This window comes from Canis lupus, chromosome X (genome assembly GCF_011100685.1).
Source record: "Canis lupus familiaris isolate Mischka breed German Shepherd chromosome X, alternate assembly UU_Cfam_GSD_1.0, whole genome shotgun sequence".
NCBI classification, from domain to species: domain Eukaryota; kingdom Metazoa; phylum Chordata; class Mammalia; order Carnivora; family Canidae; genus Canis; species Canis lupus.
In genome coordinates this window covers 55,912,956-55,934,816 of record NC_049260.1, presented here as the reverse complement: position 1 = coordinate 55,934,816, position 21,861 = coordinate 55,912,956, and the positions used below count along the sequence as shown (strand labels likewise).

Genomic DNA, 21,861 nt, shown 5'->3' with positions numbered 1-21,861 from the left:
TGTCTCTCATGAATAAATAAATAAAATTTTTAAAAAGAAGAAAAGAAAATAATTTGGTAAGAAATGTGAAATGTGTCTAAGTACCAAATGTGTGTAAGTATCAAAGGCAAAATCTGAGTAACTTTTAAAGAAAAAACATGAATTGCCAAGAAATGTCAAGCCTTTGTAGAGCTGCTTTGGAATACCTCCCCCCCCCAAACCAGAGACTAGAATCCTCTGCTATAAAGGGTCCTTTGGTGACAAAATTTGAGAAGCTCAAACTTCAACCTTTTTTTTCCCTTGCTGACACCTTCAATTTCCAATGTTTTCAGCACATCCAGAAAACGAAGTCCCAATCCTGAAGCAATTCTATCATCTGCCTTCTTAGTTCCCTGACAATTATAATACAACCATGCCAATTGATGCTACTATAAAAATGGTCTCCAACATCAGCTGGACCCTCAAAGGCTTCTCAATAGTTCTGTAATGTCCCTAGTCAGCTACTTTATAAACTTCCTACAACAGATAATTCAAACCCTTATCAACATTTCTCTTCAAATTCCTTCTCCCTTCATCTCACCCACCGTCAGCAGAAGACCCTATTTCCTACTTTGGAGAAAAAATAAGAGGCTATGGGCAGAAACTTTCTCAGTGTCTATCTTCCTACCTTCCACAAGAAACTCACTTCGTTTCCTTAATTTTCTTTTCTTTCACCTATACGAAGGTCCCTTGTCCAAATGCATTCATCCCCTTCCATATATTGATTACAATTTTCCTCCTTCCCTTCACAGGCAAATTTCAGTTTCTACTTCCTCACTTCCCATTCATTTCATATCCTTTGCAGTCTGGCTTTTAAAGATTTTATTTCTTTATTTGAGAGAGAAGAGAGTGCAAGTGGGGAAGAGCAGAGGGAGAAGGACAAGTGGACTCAGTACTGAGTGCGGAGCCTAACGTGGGGCTCAATCCTACAACTCTGAGATCATGACCTGAGCCGAAATCAAGAGTTGGACACTTAATTGACTGAGCCATCCAGGCACCCCTGAAGTCTGGCTTTTGATTCTAACCACCTCACTGAAACAGCTCTTTAAACCACCATTCTCCCTGGTTTTCTGTGTAGCACTTGACCTGTAGGCTATCTTCCTCTCCTCTTGGTTTCCAAGTCTTAGCCTCTTCAGTTTTTCATTCTTTCATTCTGGCCACTCCTCAGTATTCTCCATCTGGTTGGTCCCTTTAATGTGGAAATCTGTCAAGTCTATTCTACATTCTCTCAACTAATCAATGGGTCTTAACTTTTTTGGGTTACGTAAAACTTCAGTAATCTGATAAACCTATGGTCTTTCTGCCTGAAAAACATGCAACCATAATTTTACGTACAGTATTGGGGGTTCAAGGAAAATACCCCTAATCTCTATTTGAGCTCATCTACTTCTACTTTCATATGCTAATAATCTGAAAAAAAATCCATATTTACAGTAAGGACTTCTGAGCTTAGGACATGTATATAGCCAACTTTCTACTAAGTCTTTGTTTGGATGCTCTACCTCAATATAACACAGTCCAAACTGAACTTGACCACTTTTTTTTCCAAAACCACCCCCCCATCTATTTCCTGTATTAGTCAATGGCACCACCAGTTATCCAAGTCAGAATTCTAGATGTCATCTGATTTATCCATCCTCTGAAAGTGGAATATTTTTTTAAATTATGAAAGTATTGTGTGCTCAATTAAAATAACTCAAAACACCTAAGCACAAATAAGTGCTTTAGTAATTTTAGTCCATGGCAACAAATAAACCAAGTAGTGACTGATTCCTTTAGATGGATATGTCCTCTCCAGTTAATCAGTCCCTACTGTGCTCATTTCACCCATACCTCTCTGGCCTTTATAAGATCTGAATTTACAACCTCTTCTGTACATACTGTTGAGTAATCTATTTTTCAACAATACATCCTGAATACATTTTCATATCAGCATATACAAGTATACCTTACTTTGTTAGCTAATTTCCCATTTTGACAGCTAAACAGTACTCCATCATATATAGGTACCATAATTTATTTTAAAGATTTATTTAACTGATTTCCTATTGTTGGATATTCAAGGTGTTCCCATGTTTTTGCAATTACAAGTTGACTCTTGAACATAGGGGTTTGGGGTGCCAACACCCCACGCAATCAAAAATCTGCTTATAACTTCTGATTCCCCAAAGACTTAACAACTGATAAAGATCCTACTGTTGACTGGAAGCCTTACTGATAAACATTAACAGTCAACACATATTTTGTATATTATATGTTATATATTGTATTTTTACAGTAAAGTAAGCTACAGAAAAGAAAATGCTACATAAAGAAAATACATTTACAGTACTCTACTGCAAAAAGTCTGTGTATAAATGGACCTGTACAGTTAAAACCCATGTTGTTCAAGGGTCAACTGTATGATGTTGCAATTATTTATGTGTGGAGTATTCCCTAGAGGTGAAACTGATCAAAAGTAATGCCCATTTACCGTCCTTTAAAAAGTTTGTACCCATTTATGTTTTTACCCAAGAGCATGAGTGCTTTGCATTATCTTGAATTCTCCCTAACCTTGACCCAACACCCCCAACTTCCAACCATTTATGAAGATATCAATTCTCCCTCCATAGTATCTCTACAATCTGTCCCCATCTTTCCATTCTCACTGCTACTTAACCTTGGCTCCAGCTTTCAGTATTTTTAAAAAAGATTTTATTTATTTATTCAAAAGAGAGAGAGACAGCATGAGTGGAGGAGAGGGGCAGAGTTAAAGGGAAAAGCTGACTCCCCACTGAGCAGGGAGCCCAACTGGGGCTTAATCCCAGGACTCCCAAGATCATGACCTGAGCCAAAGGCAGACAGTTAACAAACTGAACCACCCAGGTGCTCCAAGACCTCAGTATTTTTTTTTTGCCCTCAGTATTTTTAACTTGGACTATTATCAATAGTTTCTCTACTGGTTTCTATCTTTTTTAAAAGATCTTATTTATTTATTCATGAGAGATAGAGAGAGGAAAAGACATAGGCAGAAGAAGCAGGCTCCCTGCAGGGAGCCCAATATGGAACTCGATCCTAGGACCCCAGGATCACGACCTGAGCCAACGGCAGATGCTCAACCACTGAGCAACCCAGGTGCTCCCTGGTCTATACCTGATTCCCCTCTCATCTATCCTTTAGATAGCTTCCAGAATGATCTCATTAAAATACCTGATATAATCCTCTTTCCTTTTAAAGGCTTAGTGTGACATACTAGGCCTTTTGTGATTTGACCCCATCTACCTTGAAAAACTCCTCTCTTATCACCAAAAGTAGCTCCCACTCTTCATACTAGCCAAACAACTATTTACATTTCCCTTATCCAAGACACTCTCCCTTACTTTTCTGTTTGTGGTCCCTGCCTAGAATTTCTTCACCCTTCTCTACTTTACTATTCAGCTTGGCCCAGAAGGTGCCAAATATAGAATTAGCTACTATAATCATCATCCTTCAAAATTCAAAAACCTCTAGGAAGAATTTCCGGTCTTTCATACTAGTAGGAAACTTGGAAAACATACAAAAGATGAAAACAAACAAACAAAAAATCCTAACCCTACCTCAGAAATAACCACTATTATCACATTGATGTTTCCTTCAGTTTTTTTCTATGTATACATCTTTTTTTTTAAAAAAAGCATAACTGAGATAAAAGAAGTTTTGTGTTATGTTTTGCTTACTTAACATTGTGAACACTACTATCATTATTTTTTAAAAAGAGTGCTCAATCTTTATATGATAATCCATCATATAGATGGCACAATAATCATTCCCTCAACATTAACCATTCAGATTATTTCTCATTAATATAAATAACATTATTATGAATATCTTTGCCTGTATCTCTGATTAGGGTATTCTACCATATTGGATATACCCTACATGTACATTAAACTTACATGTGTTTTTTTTTAAGATTTTATTTATTTATTCATGAGAGACCCAGAGAGAGAGCGGCAGAGACACAGGCAGAGGGAGAAGCAGGCTCCATGCAGGGAGCCTGACATGGGACTCGATCCTGGGTCTCCAGGATCATGCCCTGGGCAGAAGGTGAAGCTAAACCGCTGAGCCACCGGGGCTGCCCTTACATGTGTTATTTTACTGAATCTTCACAATAGCTCTCTGAGGATGGTACTATTATTATTTCCATTTTATAGACAGGAAAGCAAGGGCTAAGTTACTTGCCCTAAGTCATGCTGCTATTAAGTGGTAGGACCAATATTCAAATTCAAGTTTACTTGATTATGAAATCTGTTTACTTACCTATTTTTAAGTTTCTCAATGCTGCCAAAGAGCTTTCCAGAAATGTCTTACATATTGCCAAGAGCAATATGTGAGAGCACCTGCCTCATGCGCATTGAATACTTTCATTAAAAAAAAAGTTGAGGGATGCCTGGGTGGCTCAGCGGTTTGGCGCCTGCCTTCAGCTCAGGGCCTGATCCTGGAGAGCCGGGATCAAGTCCCATGTCGGGCTCCCTGCGTGGAGCCTGCTTCTCCCTCTGCCTGTGTCTCTGCCTCTCTCTCTTCTGTGTCTCTCATGAATAAAGAAATAAAATATTTAAAAAAAAGTTGAGTTCATCTAATAGGTGGGAAAAAGGTATCTTTTTGTTTCAATTTGCATTTCTTTGATTATTGGGTGCAACTCAGTATTTATTCATGTTCATTAGCTATTTCATGTCAGTCTCCTGTGATCTGCCTGTTTGCCCTCTGTGCATTTTTCACTTAGCGTCTTCTGGGTTTTTCTTATTGTCTTACATTAGCGCCTTTTAAATCTGCCTTTTATCTTAAGCCAGCCATCACCAAGGCCAAGCAGGCTTTCTCTAACACTCTTGCTTTATCACTTGTTACAATCATTTTTAGACATCTGTGAGCCTCTCAACACTTCTTTTGCCAGAATTCTGGGTGATCAGCTTTAGGTGTTTTTAGGAGAAAATGATGGAGCATAACTGACTTAACAAAGGGCATTTCCATTCTCTAATTTCCAGTGAGCAATAAAAAGAGTACAAGGGAGAAAGCAGATTCTTTTAAACCAACCCAGATGGAAGAAAAATGGAAGGCTCATCTCCAATCACCTTCCCTTAATGATATATATAAGTTCTAGACAAGTATCATTCTCTGAACTTGCTTATTCTTTCATTTCTCTATGGCATTAAACATTCTCTTCTCTATATCCATTTCCTCATCTGTCTTTCTGGCTGTCCATTCCTTCACCTCCTCCTTCCAATTCTCTGTCCCTTGTATCTAGCAAATGTACAGCCATACTAGTTCAGCTGCTGAATATTGCTGCAAAAAAGTCACACAATCACGTGGGTATTTTAGTTGAGACCTCAGTATGCTAGGCAATTCTCTCAAATGCCCTTAGCTCCCTCTTCTATTTTGCTTAAGGAATTATATGAGATTGCCATTTTAGTGCTTAATTCCTCAATGTCTTTCTGCTCAGGATAAAGTAAAATCCCTTAAATATGACACAGGGCACACACAAAGGTCTCTAGGATTTGACTCCTAGAGACTTCTACATAGAACCAGTCACTCACCAACATGTATACATCATTGCAACCCCAACCAGTTGTTTCTTAAGCCTATAATGTAATTTCAGACTCTGTATCTTTATGTGCTGCTTTTCTATGTCTAGAACATTTTCTCCTTAGTCTTTTCCTGGCAACTCCACTGAGCCTTTAGAACTCAGCTTAAGCAAACTCTCTTCTAGAGAGTTTCCTTGAATTCCACTCTGATTTAGATATGGTGTCTCTGTATCCCTATGGTATTATAGGCCTACATCTAGCATAATATTTAACTAGATAAAATTTTCTTTTCTGTTTCCCTAAATAAACTACAACCAATTTGAGGGCAGGAATCATATGTCAGTTGATTTTGATTTTATATTTGTAGCATCCATCGGTGCCAGCATACATTAGGGTGCTCAATCAATGTTTCCTAACAAGTGAGTCATTCAACATTGGTCTTTGTTAGCTTATTTATGAAGCCTTTCCTCATTCTTAGGTTGAGATGCTCCTTTTTCTCCTCTAATGCACTTTGTACATTCTTCTAATACAGCTCTTGTAAAACTGCATTTTAACAGTCTCTCTCCGTCAGTTGGATTGTGAATTATGTGAGCAGAGTAACTATGTCTTTCTGACCAGTAGATTCAGTTGCTAATATAGAAGGAAGTAACTAGCTGGGCATGTATTATCGGTTTGTGTACTGAACCAAAACTCCACACTCTGAGGAAGCTCACTATGGTCTATAGCTACACATTTCCTTAAGCTCCATCTAAGGGCCCAGGGCATAGGTGAATTTTCACATCTCATGGAAAGCATGACAGCTCAAAGCCCAAAGTTAAGATCCATTTGATTTTTATTCTCTTCTCATTTTTCTGTGCTTTCCAAAGTTTAAAAAAGTATATGTATATTGCTTTTTCATCATTAACAGTTATTAGCAAGCTTTACAAAACACACTAAAACATATGCCTGCTTAAAAAAAAAAGGCAGAGTACTTTTCAAGGCTACTTCATGTAATTAAATTTTAGTAATGCTAACTAACACTGGATGGAGAGAATGATAGGAAGGGGAAAAAAAGGAGAAATACCCACCATTATACTTAACACTGTTGGCCAGAATAAGGTTGACATCATCCAGAAAGCTCTCCCGACTCTGGTACTTGTGCTTGGAGATATTCTGTAATTAAAAGAACCCAGGGACTTAGATATATGTACAAATTTACTGGCTTCCAAAAAGACATTTTATCTCAAATCATTCACCTTACGTATAGTCTCTAAATCCATTGGACTGATAATCACTTTGTAATAATCTGGAACAAACTTCTTATTAACTGGGTGATGAAATGGCCAAGACTAGAAAACAGAAAGCACGAAAAATTAAATGGAAACCATTCTTTATACAAGAGATTCTCAACCATCATTGGGTCACAAATATTCTAAAGGTTCCAACAAATGCTATGAACCCCTTTTCCCAGAAAGACACACAAAATTTTGTATACAATTTAAGGGGTTCATGGATTCCTTTAAGGAAGAATCCCTGCTCTATACTCACAATTAAAACTTCTTATTCCCCAGTCCTATCCAGAAGTTTTATAGCATGAACACATATATAACATATGCCTACAACACAAAAAGAAACTCAGTTCAGAATTCCTAAGGAAGAATCGTTACCAAAAAATGATACAGTCAACATAGTAGTCCTGCCATAAAGTTTGTAAAAGACAAAAAAAAATCAAACAAAAGATAACAAATACTGGATAATTAATAAACTGCCATCTGTTAAGAAGCACCTCTCAATCAAAAGCCTCCCATTAGCTGGCATCCTAATTTCTCTCCTGGGCTATTCAGGAGCTTTCATATACTGAATGTCAACAATAGGAAAAAAAGATTCTATATCTACAGATTCCTGGCCTCTGATTTTATTTATTTATTTTTAAAGATTTTATTTATTTATTCATGAGAGACATAGAGAGAGAGAGAGAGAGGCAGAGACACAGGCAGAGGGAGAAGCAGGCTCCACACAGGGAGCCTGACGTGGGACTCGATCCCAGGTCTCCAGGATCATGTCCTGGGCTGAAGGTGGCGCTAAACCGCTGAGCCACCGGGGCTGCCCATGGCCTCTGATTTTAATGATAAAACACTCATACAGCAAAAAGGTCAGTTTTTAAAATTATATGCCAGTTTGCATTTATAAACACTACCCTTCAGACTCCCCAACATACATACCCATATATACTCTACTGTCCTTTCCCTTCCCCTGTATTATCTCCACAATAGTTATTTATTTATTTTTAAGATTTTATTTATTTATTCATTAGAGACACACAGAGAGAGAGAGAGAGAGGGGCAGACACAGGCAGAGGGAGAAGCAGGCTCCATGCAGGGAGCCCGATGCAGGACTCAATCCCGGGACTTGATGATCACACTCTGGGCTGAAGGCAGGCGCTAAACCACTGAGCCACCCAGGGACTCCCCTCTCCACAACATTTAGCACAGAGACTACTTACATCTGGAACTGCCATCATTTTCTGGGTGACAATGTTGTCCAGAATGAAAGAAAATGCTACTTGGTCATCATCATCCAGCAAGGGGTTGATAGCTTTCTCTAAACGAGCCAATTTATCTTCTTTCTGATATGAAACAAAGCAAGGAAGAAACGAGGTTTCCCTGATGTGTAATCACCGCAGAAACTTATTGATAATTTACGGTTCAGTTACCTACTGCCCTTGCCCAAAAAAGCCTAACTGAATTCTCAACTTCAGTTCCAGGCAGAGAGTCCAAATAAGAGAAATGATATTCTAGTGAAAGGATCAAAAGGGATGTACCAACCGCTACTTTAGGTATTCTATCTTCTATTATTGTAGGTCACAAAGATACACATCCCTGGGAACTGATAACTAGCTCCCACAACAAAAATATCTTCACCCAGTTAGGTTTTAATATTACGCTGTTTTTATAACGATTTTATTTATTTATTCATGAGAGACAGGCACAGGCAGAGGGAGAAGCAGGTTCCATGCAGGGAGCCTGACGTGGGACTCAATCCCAGGTCTCCAGGATCAGGCCCTGGGCCGAAGGCGCTAAACTGCTGAGCCACCCGGGCTGCCCTATTATGCTGTTTTTGCTGTAAACTGTTGCTGAAAACACTGAACATACTGTTGGTTACTGACTTTTACATATGGGAATTGAACCCAAAAAGTTCTTTTCAGACTATACTAGGAATAAGTTTATGTTGTAATTGTTCCACATCTTCACCAACACTTAGTACTAGCAGTTATTTTTTAGTCTTTTCAGATTTTAGCCTTTCTGGTGGGCATACAGTAGCATCTAAACATGGTTTAAATTTGCATTTCCCCAATGACTGATCAAGTTAATCTTTCCATGTTTATGAGCCATTTGATTATCCTCTTTTATGAAATGTCTACTTTAATATTCACATCATCATCATACTCCCACTTTTTATAAGCTTGGAAGGTGCTATTTTTTTGGTAAGAAAATGGATATAGGGGCACTGGGTGGCTCAGTTGGTTAAGCATATGACTCTTGATTTTGGCTAAGGTCATGATCTCAGGGTTGCGAGAGCGAGGCCTGTGTCAGGCTCCATGCTGGGTGTGGAGCCTGCTTAAGATTCTTTCTCTCCCTCTGCCCCTCTCCCCACTCCCTAAGAAAAAAAAAGAAAATCTTTAAAAAATTAAAGTTTCTCTCTGCCAAAACAGTCTCACAGTCTCTTAACTCTAGCTGACTTCTCGGGAATTCACTTTTCTCAGCCCTTTTTAACATTTTGTGGGTTCTAGATTTCACTCTTAGCTACACTATTTAATAACTATTTAATAGTTAATATATAATATTTACTTGCCCAGGGCAAGTAATTTTTTTCTATGGATCTCAGTTTTTCCATCTACAAAAGAAGGAATTGGATTATATAATTTCTCTAACATACTAAAGATCTGCTATTTCTACATTTCTCTACTTTTCCTTCTGTTACCATTCCCTCCTTCCTCAATCCTGCTACTAGCCATCCTCAAGTTCCACGCCTTTTTCTCATTTTATTTATTTATTTTTATTTATTTACTTATTATTTTTTAAAGAGTTATTTATTTATTTATTTATTTATTTATTTATTTATTTATTTATTTATTTATTTATGATAGACATAGACAGAGAGAGAGAGAGGCAGAGACAGAGGAGGGAGAAGCAGGCTCCATGCCGGAAGCCTGATGTGGGACTCGATCCTGGGACTCCAGGATTGCGCCCTGGGCCAAAGGCAGGCGCTAAACTGCTGAGCCACCCAGGGATCCCCTATTTATTTATTTTTAAATATTTATTTATTTAAGTAATCTCTACACCCACCATGGGATTCAAATTTATGACCCCCATATTCTGAATGAACCAGCCAATATAGCCACTGGCTTTCTCTCATTTTAAATATCTTACCTCAAAAAAAAAAAAAATCTTACCTCTTTGAGTTTTTCATCACAGAGATCCAGCATAGATTGAGAGATCTGGGTCAATGAGTGCTTCGGACCTAAATTTATAGAGGAACAATAAGTGAGGCCTTTAAAAATGGGAGACGAGAGCTGCCAATACCTCTCTAGACTTTTAACACATTTACTTAAATGCCTAGGATGTGCCAGGCACCATCCCAGCTGCTAGGTTAGACAGATATATTAGTTTTATCTCCATTTTTCAGTGCTAACACATGACAGATACACAGTATTGATAAATAAACTAATTTTAACTCTTTCTTATTTTTATATATATGCAACAGTACTACTATTGATACTGCTGCTTTTAATACCTTGAAAGTAATACTATCGGCAGGGAATGATAATTTAAGAATGGCTGAAGACATGAATGCATGATACAATCTTTCCACACTTAACATATAAAATTCATGATCACAATCTTTGTTTATACAACTCATGGTTTAGAATGTCCTTCCAACATGAGGCTAATCCAAAGCCTTTGTAATAAAAGATTCTCCATCTCATCTCAGACTACTGAATTTCTTTGAAATCCAACAAGAGCTTCAGAAAATACTCGAACTATTTCCTACAGTCCCCACTTATGGCTGCTTTGATTTACGCTCATTATAGAGATAATTAAAACATTTTCATCTAGGTGCAGTAATTCTGACTATTTCCTTTCAGTATCCTTTGCTTGACTATCTTTCTCTATTTGTTTATGTAAGTGTTCCCGAGACCCTAAGCCTCAACTCTGTTCTCAACTAATTAATTAATCTAGCATTTATTTGTTTATTCATTCAATGAATGATTAGGGATAGTCTGTGATGTATTCAATGATGAAAATAAAGGGAAAATAAGACACAGTTCCTACCTTAGCTCTTGGGTCAAAGAAAATGACATGAAAATAAATCACTGCCAAAATAGTCTGAGTGCCTGAAATATTTATGGATGCACCGATAAGCTGGATAGTCTGGAAATACAGACTAAACAATAAGCAAGAATTGGCCATAGGAGGGTAATTGTTGATTAGGTGAATAGGTGTGCTGAGGTTTATTCTACTTCTGTATATACCTAACAATTTCCATAATTTTTTTAAAAAACTGAGTATAGTGCAAATAGAGAAATACACTGGTTTCTAGGAAATATGGGAGGGTTGCATATGAAACATGTTGTAAGCTGCTTTACAACAATTAAATCTGCATACTGGGAAGTGGGAAAGGCTTGCTGTGGCTGACATTTGAGTAGTGTCATTAGTGAAGAGTAGAGATCCACCATGTAGACCATCACGTAGACAAGACAGTGGAAAGACATTCCAGAGGGAAGAAAAAGTATACAGAGATACAAAGATAAGCAAAATAACAGAAATATGCGGCAGCACATTTCGCAAGAACCATAAGTAGTTTAATACAACTGCAACACAGTATGCGTAGAGGATAAACAGGAAATGGAACTTGGAAAGGCAGGAGGGGCCACATTAGAAAGATCTCGCCAATGATACAAAGCCGCTAAAGATTCCATGCTGAAAAAATTTCCAAATCTGTGTTTTAGAAGAAATTACCCTATCAACAGTGTGAAGAATTATGGCAAGCAGCAAAGGGAAAATCTGGAAGCTGCTGCAAGGGGTCAAATAAATGACAAGGGCTTCAACCAAGATAGTAGCAACAAAGACCAAAAGGAAGGGGATGTGTTCCAGCAAACTGTATGTAGAGAGTACAATTCATGGGACTTAGTAACCTATGAATATGCAGAAGAGAGGGTAGAAGCAACAATGACCACCATGTCTAGGATGTACAACTAGATAGATGGTAATATCATCAGTCTAAATAAGGCAACCAGATAGAGTTGCCAGAAGGGCACCTGGAGCCACTGGTAGCATTGCTACTACTTCTATTATCAGCAACGGGTATGAGGAAGAAAGGGGATTGAGCTAGAGAAAATTGTCAGGGGATCCCTGGGTGGCGCAGCGGTTTGGCGCCTGCCTTTGGCCCAGGGCGCAATCCTGGAGACCCGGGATCGAGTCCCACGTCGGGCTCCCAGTGCATGGAGCCTGCTTCTCCCTCTGCCTGTGTCTCTGCCTCTCTCTCTCTCTCTGTGACTATCATAAATAAATAAAAATTAAAAAAAAAAGAAAATTGTCAGGCTGTAAAAAGGTCGTAACTTAGATTTTTATTTTGTACTAACAATCTCTACCTAAATGACCTACAGGTACCTCAGCTCTGTACTTTCTAAGTCGACTCTTAACATCTTCTCATTCCTCTTCCATTAAGTATTTATCCTTGTAACTTGAATGACAGTTGGGCCTAACAAATGTGTTCTTCCCTTCTGTGTCGAGCACTCTGCTAGGCCCTGAGAATACAAAGATGAATAATACATAGTCTCTCTGGGAGGTCACAAAGTGACTGGAGATTCGGATACAATAATTCAGATTCAGTAATTATATAGAACACAGTTAAGAGTCATAAAAGTTGGGACGCCTGGGTGGCTCAACGGTTGAGCGTCTGCCTTTAGCTCAGGGCATGATCTCTGGCCAGGGATCGAGTCCCACATCAGGCTCCCTGCAGGGAGCCTGTTTCTCCTTCTATCTCTCTGCCTCTCTCTGTGTGTCTCTCAGGAATAAATAAATAAATAAATAAATAAATAAATAAATAAATAAAATCTTTTTAAGAAAAGTCATAAAAGTTGATTTAATTGTACTGGGGAGGACAGAAGATAAAAAAAATGGGTATTTTGGGCAGTATGAATAAGTCTTCATGAAGAAATGATATGAGTTGGTCTGGAAATAAGAATGGAAATTCACCATTGAAAGGGAACAAAGGGCATTCCAGACAGGGCAAAGACCATGCAAGAGGCGTGAAGAAATGTCATAGGAGAGTTAGTGAAATATAATGCTGAATGTGGTAGGAGTCTCTAGTACGTATGGGTGCCAGGCACTGGACAGGAGACTAGATAAATGGGTTAGGCATGCTTGTGAAAGAAAGAATCTAGGTACTGCTATTGTCTCATGTTTACAGATGACAAAACTGAGGAGGCTGTGAGAGGCTGTCTAAGGTAACTTATCTAAGAATTTGTCTAGGGTATCTTAGTAAGTGGCAGGGCCATGACTCATTATCTGTATTCTTTTTTTTAAATTTTTATTTATTCATGATAGGCACACAGTGAGAGAGAGAGAGAGGCAGAGACACAGGCAGAGGGAGAAGCAGGCTCCATGCACCGGGAGCCTGACGTGGGATTCGATCCCGGATCTCCAGGATCGCGCCCTGGGCCAAAGGCAGGCGCCAAACCGCTGCGCCACCCAGGGATCCCTCATTATCTGTATTATTAATCCCCACACTAATACATGAATCTGTGCTCAAGGATACAACTGGAGATCAGAAACCTTTATCCCTTATATGCAGAAGCTATACTGTTTCCCCCCTTTTAAGAACAGAAAGCAGATTTCTTATTCCTTCTCTTTGCAGATCTTGAGCAAAGTGAACATGTAAGAGCCCCTATAACAAATCTATAGATCAAATCAAAGATTCACACACAGCAAATATGGTCATAGGCACACATTCTGCACAGGTTCCATCCATACTGTCTCCTCCTTCAATTTAATCAGTCCCACTTCCTCCTTCCACTAATCTTCATGCAACTGTTTCATTTCGATAGAAAGACTTCAAATTCTCCAGAGAATACATTAAAAAGTGGGACTAACCACAATAGCCAAACTGTGGAAGGAGCCTCGGTGTCCATCGAAAGATGGAATGGATAAAGAAGATGTGGTTTATGTATACAATGGAATATTATTCAGCCATTAAAAATGACAAATACCCACCATCTGCTTCGACGTGGATGGAACTGGAGGGTATTATGCTGAGTGAAATAAGTCAATCGGAGAAGGACAAACATTATATGGTCTCATTCATTTGGGGAATATAAATAATAGTGAAAGGGAATAGAGGGGAAGGGAGAAGAAATGGGTAGGAAATATCAGAAAGGGAGACAGAACATGGAAGACTCCTAACTCTGGGAAACGAACTAGGGGTGGTGGAAGGGGAGGAGGGCTGGGGGTGGGGGTGACTGGGTGGCGGGCACTGAGGGGGCACTTGACGGGATGAGCACTGGGTGTTATTCCATATGTTGGCAAATTGAACACCAATAAAAAATAAATTTATTATTAAAAAAGTGGCACTAAAAAGAAGCAATATTATTATTTTTTAAGATTTTATTTATTTATTTGAGAGAGAGAGTACGCATGAGCAAGCACGTGAGCAGAGGGAGAAGCAAAAGGAGTAGGAAAAGCAGACACTCTGCTGAGCAGGGAGCCCAATGAGGGGCTCGATCCTGGGACTCCAGGATCATGACTGAACTGAAGGCAGACGCTTAACTAATTAAGCCACCCAGGCATTCCAAGAAGCAACATTAAAGGACAAAAATGTGCACTGATTTTCATAATCCCAAAATGCATATACACTGTAGATCCTTTCAGTCAGTACAATCTAGTCTGAATTTAGGACTAGTTAGAGACAAATAAGGATCTGAAAGGTGATCTTTGCAGTCAAGGAACAGGTGATTCTTACCATTATAGGTTGCACTATTTTTCACAATGAGCTCCAAATGTTCTCTGAACTCTTCCCGAGATGGGTAAAGGCGTTTGCGCACATTTTCACGGAGTGTTTGTAAGTCCATTGGTCGAGTGATGATTTTGTAGTAGTCCTTTACAACCTTTGCATTGACTGGAGTGTGGAAAGGGTAGGTCTGTGCAAATAAGAGACAGCATTATCCATGAGCAAAGAACACCTGGCAGAGACAGTTCCTGAAGACTCTCACATCTTACCTGTCTACCTGGCCATCAAGTCTCAAAGGAATCTTTCTAGATGAAGCAGGTAGATCTGTTTCCTCTACTAAACTATTTTTTAAAAAATAAAACAAACCAAAAAACTACATCCCAAAGATTAGGAATTCCATATACCTATGAGTATACTCTACTGCCCTCTATCTGAAATCACAGATAGAACAAAGGGCTTTGCCATTCCTACTGTAGAGATGAATGTGATGAACTCACATTTGGAAGATCTCTCATGTCATTGATGATAGACTCCAAGATGGAGGACAATGTCACCATTGGGTCTGTCCGGCGCCGGTGGATGGATTTATGAGGTCTCTAAGGAGAAACGGGAAATCAGAGTGCTTCTTTAGATAAGAAAAACAATCCTTTCTAGCTATAGCTTAGAAATCTTGTAATGAACGGTACACATTATTTTCAGGGCAAGGCCAAAGGAAGAATCTAAGGCTGTGCTAGAGCCATGGGTTAGAGGGCTGAAGGAATCAATGAGAACCCCACCTGGTTAGAAAGAAGCAATGGAGATACTCACATTTAAGTAGTCACAGTGAACAGTGGTTCCAACTCGCCGTTTCTTCTTGGGAGGAAGTTGCTGTTTAGGGAACTTGAGAACCAGAGATTTTCTTCGAACCTCATCTGCACTGTAATCAATGACACTTTCATAGCATATAGTCCCTAAATCTAGTCCCCAGAAAAAAAACAACTACAATGAAGAAGTCCAAAGTACCTGAGCATGAGCCTGAGGAGGAAAAGCCAAACCAAAGGCCAGATATCCAATTTTTTTCTTTTTAAAGATTTTATTTATTCATTCATGAGAGGGGGCAGAGACATAGGCAGAGGGAGAAGCAGGCTTCATGCAGGAAGCCCAATGTAGGACTAGGTGTCCCTAGATATCCAAATTCTAAGGCTCAGATCAGGCAAGGCCTCATAGGATCTCCAAATTAATAAAGAACCAGGCAAGACACAACCTCACCTCAGTTTCCTATTTAGAAGATAAGGGAGCTAGGCTAAAGGAATTTTAAGAATTCTTCCAGCTCCAACATTCTATCTCAGGGTTCAAGGGCTAGGAAGCTAAACTTATACTGGAAACAAGGAAGAAATTAAAAACTGGTATGCAAAAAAAAAAAAAAAAACTAGCTTGAGTTTCCCTCAATCATTAAAAGCCCATTCACCTTTTTCCTTTCCATTGTATGGGATCAAGACACTACAATTTCCTTTCATAGTGTGCTTCAAAACATGACTACTATAGATACTGATAAATTAAATCAAGAATGGAAAAAAAAACCCAGGGTGTCTGGGTGGCTCAGAGGTTGAGTATCTGCCTTCATCTCAGGTCCTGATATTGAGGTCCTGGGATTGAGTCCCGCATGAGGCTCCCCACAGAGAACCTGCTTCTCTCTCTGCCTGTGTCTCTGTCTCTTTCTCTCATGAATAAATAAACAATCTTTAAAAAACTTTAAAAAAATTTTTTAAAAACCCACACTTAATAGAAGCAGAAACAATTTGTATGGTGGTAACTAGACTTATGATGGTGACCACTTTGTAGTGTATATAAATACCGATCTACAACACTGTACATACATCTGAAAATTACATAATGGTACCCATCAATTTTGTCTCAATCAGAGACAAATGAATATAACTATACGTCAAATTGACTAAAAGTTATACACACACACACAAAAAAAGTTATACTCAAAAAAGAGTTCAAATATATTTTGAATACCCTGGCTGTACAACTTCAATGGTATATAGTTTAAGGACAATAAACTACAGAAAACACCTTGAATCTACTTTATAAATTTGTTGTTAGTGATATTGGTATTACAATTCCCAAAATACTTTGTATATGACAGATATACAGACAGAGCAAATGAATAAACATATTGATGGTGGAAACCAGGAATAGGATACAGATATAAATGGGGAAAGAGGAGGAAAAATCTGTAGATACGATTTGAATTGGAGATTTTGATGTGATCTATAATTTATGTGTATTTCCTAGCCTATCCACTAAAAGCCTAGCAGCAATGACATCTCAGTGGCAATGAGCATACCTAACACCTAGATCTTGGTTCTAAATACCATTCTGTGATAAAAGGAACCAGGGCTCCTTGAAGAATGGCTGATTCTAAGTCTTGAACAAGGAAATTTCAAGGACAGCCTAAAACATCTTGTGTCAGAAAGCAAAGACGTTCTCAAAGATTTACAGGATTGTTTCAAAAGGACACAGGATCTGGCTTTAAGAGGTCAAAAGTGAGACAATATGGTTATCACAATTGAAAACAGTGTTAATAAATTATATTAAGTTTACAAAAGGAAGAATTTCAGAATCTATAGAAATACTCAAACAGAAAGGAAAGGAAAGCTTTTCTTTATAAAAATGCCAGTTAATATAGAAAGAATGCTATAATTAGAAAAACCACTATTTACAACCCTTGATGTAACAATTGAGTTAGGCAACAATCATCAATGGATGCTACAACTACTGAAAGATTGTTAGGGTACAGGATATTCGCCCACATGCATAGGTACCTTTACAAAGGTAAAAACATACCTTTATTATAGAGGGTTCTGGGGATCACCACTTAAACAAGATGATCAAAATAGTAAGAAAACCTGACATTATGTGCTTCTTGATGTGGTATAGTAAGTACATAACATCACCTCTTTAGTAAACTTGCCAAAGACATTTAATCTAAACATAATCAATGAGAAAACAACCAAACAAATCCAGAATATAGGATATTTTAGGAGACAACTGGCCTGGACTCTTCAAAAAAGTCAATGCCACGAAAAACAGAATAGGCAGAGAGAACAGTTCTAGATTAAGAGACATTCAAAATGGGATGCCTGGGTGGCTCAGTGGTTGAGCATCTGCCTTTGGCTCAGGGCATGATCCCAGAGTCCCAGGATCGAGTCCCCCATCCGGCTCCCCACAAGGAGCCTATTTCTCCCCCTGCCTATGCTTCTGTGTGTCTCATGAATAAAAAAATACAATCTTTAAAAAAGAGAGAGAGACACACACACTCAAAATATTTAATGTTTGAACTGGGATTGGATCCTGAATTGGGGGTAGGGCAGGCCATAAAGGACATTGTGATAACCATCTTTTAGGATGGTCAGTTACTGGAACTCTCTGAGATTAGGGACTTTACATATAGGATGAGTGCCTTAAAGTAAAATAGGAAGAGCACCTACGGCATGCCAGGCACTGTGCTACATGTTTATATAGTCTGTCATTTTATCTTCATAACTACCTTGGTAAGGGTGGTTTTATTTGGTTAAAATAAGGAAACTAAGACTCAGAAAAGTTAGGTAGCAAGCCCCAAGGCAAGTGGTAGAACCTAAAGGAATGCTTCATGACAAAAGACCATAATTGTCATTACTGGCAATAATTACTGAGGAAAATCCATCAAAGTTCCCATGTTCTGACTTCCACTCATATCTACCCCTGCCACCCTTTGATATCATCAACTTTGAACAGATCTCTCCATAGCACTTCCTGCCTGCTATCCCTTACCTCTCAATTAGCTGTTTTCCCAGGACGATCTTGGTCCCTTCAACCTTGATAAGTTCTTCATTATCATTATGAATGACTGTCTTTTCCAACTCCTCCTCCTGCTCCTCTGTCATGGCAACAGGGTTGGAAGGTGGAGCATTTGTTTGATAGTAGAGGGGGCAGAACTTGTTTGTCCTCATGTGCCCAATGGCACCACAAGCTCCACATTTCAGCTGAAAAAGAAAAAGTATCAACGTGTCAGAGGTAAACAGGCTGCCTAATGTTTGCTTTACAAAATACATACAAGGCAGGTGCTGAACTTTTGTTTTAACATAACTATTATACACCTTTCAACAAGAAGCCACTTGACAAAAGAGCTTGTATGGAAATGACAATTCAAAATAAAATGCAATCCAGAGACTGAATTCCTCTGGTGAGGAAGAACAGGGAGACTATTTCCACTCTCGAGTCAAGTTGTAGAGTATGAAAATGTTAAATATGCAGGAGAAAGTCTGTTGGAAGCTGAAGACTGTATTCAGCAGCACAGGCAGCCAAGCATGGGTGTATTTTCAGTCCCAAGGAAAAGGTTCAATAATACCAAGTTTCTGTCTCAGTTTTGCAACTGACCTCAGTTTCAGCTGTAATATGAGGTCAACTGTATATTTATATCATATATAAGAAAGCAACTTGAAAATATTTAATCACCTCAGTACATGTTACCACCAGCTTACATTTGCTGAGAATTTTATAGTTTATAAAGTACCTCCCATGCATTATATCACTCCAACACTATGAAACAGCTACCATTTCAAAAAAAAAAACAGGTATAGTGGTAAAGGTTAAGGTCATAGAGCTACTAAATGGCAGAACCAGAACCTGAAGGCAGATCTGTTTCCAAAATCATGGTTCTCTCCACTATACCACAGTGTCCTCTTTTTATGTTGTACATTATAGTTACCTTGTATAGTAATGTCTGGAATCCTACTTAAGTTATGGAAAGCAACCTGTACTGGTAATTTTTTTGTTGCCTCTTTTAATATGCACAATTTTAAAAGTATGTATGTATGTATGTATACACACATACACAAAAGTGCACATTAAAAAAAAATCTATCTCGGGCAGCCCTGGTGGCCCAGGGGTTTAGTGCCACCTTCAGCCCAGGGCGTGATCCTGGAGACCCGGGATCGAGTCCCACGTCAGGCTCCCTGCATGGAGCCTATTTCTCCCTCTGCCTCTCTCTCTCTGTGTGTCTCTCATGAATAAATAAATAAAATCTTTAAAAAAAAATCTATCTCAACCAAGCCTACCTCAACTCCTAGGAAATATTTCCAACGGATAAAGTATAAAATGACACCCAATGGCACCAGATTAGGTTGCTGGTACCAGTCACACTGGTACTGGTAACACCTGAGTAGCCACACCAAATCAAACTAGCTTTCCACAATACTGCCCTTATTCCTAGGTTAGGGAAGATGCCAAAAGCTAAGGGAAAAGGTATGCTTCCTTCCTTTGCCTTGTTAGCTATGGTCACACCACATTATATTTACTTTTAGATCAGGACGCTCCTTCATTTTTTTAGGCTTCTTCTCAGGGGGACCCTTAAGCTTCTCCTTTTCCTGATTCCGCTTGAGCCGCCTAAGTTGCTCTTGAATCCTCCGCCGTTCCTTTCGCATCTCTTCTCGATGCTGTTCATCAAAAAGGGCAAACTTTCGACTGAATAACAAAGGGGAAAATATCACGGGACCGTAAGCAAAGCCAAACCAAGATGACTGTCATGATAGCTAAACATCTCAGAACTAAAGTAATCCATCCAGCTAGAAATAAAAGGGACTACTTGGCATTCCCAACTCTCCCACTCATCAGCCTTCCACATGTAGAGAGGCATCTCTCTCAGAATAAGACATTCTGAGTCATCCCTAAGCTTTTTGCCAACCAACCACAATGCAAAGGACCCAGGTTGAACTGAAAACAGGCCTTTATTTTGTAGCAAATTTGAAATTCTCCCTGTGATTTGGCCCTGTAAGAACCCAAAGACCTAAATAAAGGCACGCAACCAACACAGACCTCCAACTTCCAACTGTACAGAATCCGGTCACTAAAACTCAAGCACCTACCTCATCCTCTTTCCCCATCACTTTTATCATCCTCCCTATCATAATGGAAAGTGTTGAGTCACACTCACATGAATTCCTCATCTTTTGTGGTCCGTATGCGCACATAGGCATCAATGACAGCAGGCTTTCGGACTGTCTCACAGCGAACATACTCTTTCCCTTCTTCATCTCGAAATGTGCGATAAATTTTGAGACAACGGCCAGTGGCAGAAGAGTTAAGGCTGGTCACAGAAGCTGTATCATCATCTCTGTGATTGTTTCCTGATGCTGCAGAACCTGCTGCTGCAAGGCAGAAAGAGATTTCCACACATTCCCCCTACCACTCAAATGGTCATTTTCCTGGGTTTGAGTGGAGACCTCGAAGCTCAACATGCTACAGAAGTACCATTCTACAGAAAGTATCAATGTCACAACCAGGCCCAAAATATACCAATTTGTCCTTTCCTGACTTCATTTTACCACTGCCACTGTTCCCATTTTCCAAAGTGCATGAAGTTCTGAAAGGAACTCAAAGAACTATGTTTGTTATAACATAGCGGACAGAAAAATAGCAGCTGTATTCTGATTCCTCTGAGTAGCAAAAGGAGAAAGTCCAAGTAGCAAGTAGTTGATCATTTTAAAGAAAAGCACCAAAGGGAAAAATGGTGCCAACAAGTCCCAAGTCTTAAGGCCTAGATTATGCCTCTCAAACTTGAACATGAATGAATAGGATCCACCTGAGGATTCTCATTAGACTAGATTCCAATTCAGCAGAGTTTGGGGTATGGCCTGAGAAGCTGCATTTCTAATGAGCTCCTGTGTGATGTAGATCCTGCTGGTAGGACTGTACTGATGAAAAGACTTTATCACATCTTTACAAAGTAGTCAGAACACAAAATTTTACAAAGCTTTTATAGAGAGGAGGAAACAAAGGAAAAGACTACTAGGAGTGAGAACAGTTTTAAGCCTCCATCTTCAGCCTCTATCCTCTCTCTCATAGTATCTATATCCAGATTTTCATTTGTCTGCCTGACATCTACACTGGAAGTATCATGGGGACCTCTAACTCCACACATTACATCTTCCCTTCTCACATCTGCTTCTTCCTCTGAAATTTACTACTTTAATCAATGGTACCACCATCTTTCTGGCAAGCCCAGAGTGAAATCTTAAGGCCACCTTGATTTTTCACCTCTTTTCATTTCCAATATCCATATCCCAAACCAGTTCAGGCCCTTATCAATCCCCACTCTCAACTTCCACAATTTTTCATTGGTGATTTTTAACTCCTTTTAGGATCTAGGACTCCTCTGAAAATCTTCTGAAAGTCGGGGATCTTCTCAGAAAAGGCACATTTGCACAGAATTTTACATATGATTTCAGAGGGTTCAAGAGCCTCCAAATTCACCCACAACATCTGTTTTTAATAACTCTTACCCTCTAGGATA

At 39.1% G+C, this 21,861-nt stretch overlaps 1 protein-coding gene across 8 annotated transcripts in view; it reads right to left on the bottom strand.

Annotated features, from left to right (window-relative positions):
- The window catches only part of TAF1 (TATA-box binding protein associated factor 1), a 71,138-nt gene that overhangs the window by 25,273 nt on the left and 24,004 nt on the right, over positions 1-21,861 (bottom strand). For 7 of the 8 annotated variants that reach the window (XM_038587686.1, XM_038587690.1, XM_038587689.1 and 4 more), the window contains exons 23-32: positions 20,503-20,716; positions 19,868-20,033; positions 18,342-18,553; positions 15,351-15,459; positions 15,041-15,139; positions 14,556-14,733; positions 9,988-10,055; positions 8,038-8,160; positions 6,791-6,883; positions 6,623-6,707 (exon numbers count right to left, since the gene is read on the bottom strand). In XM_038587686.1, the coding sequence (XP_038443614.1) occupies positions 6,623-6,707; positions 6,791-6,883; positions 8,038-8,160; positions 9,988-10,055; positions 14,556-14,733; positions 15,041-15,139; positions 15,351-15,459; positions 18,342-18,553; positions 19,868-20,033; positions 20,503-20,716 (1,347 nt within the window). The remainder of the gene's footprint in view (positions 1-6,622; positions 6,708-6,790; positions 6,884-8,037; positions 8,161-9,987; positions 10,056-14,555; positions 14,734-15,040; positions 15,140-15,350; positions 15,460-18,341; positions 18,554-19,867; positions 20,034-20,502; positions 20,717-21,861) is intronic. The other variant, XM_038587687.1, reaches the window with a different exon arrangement.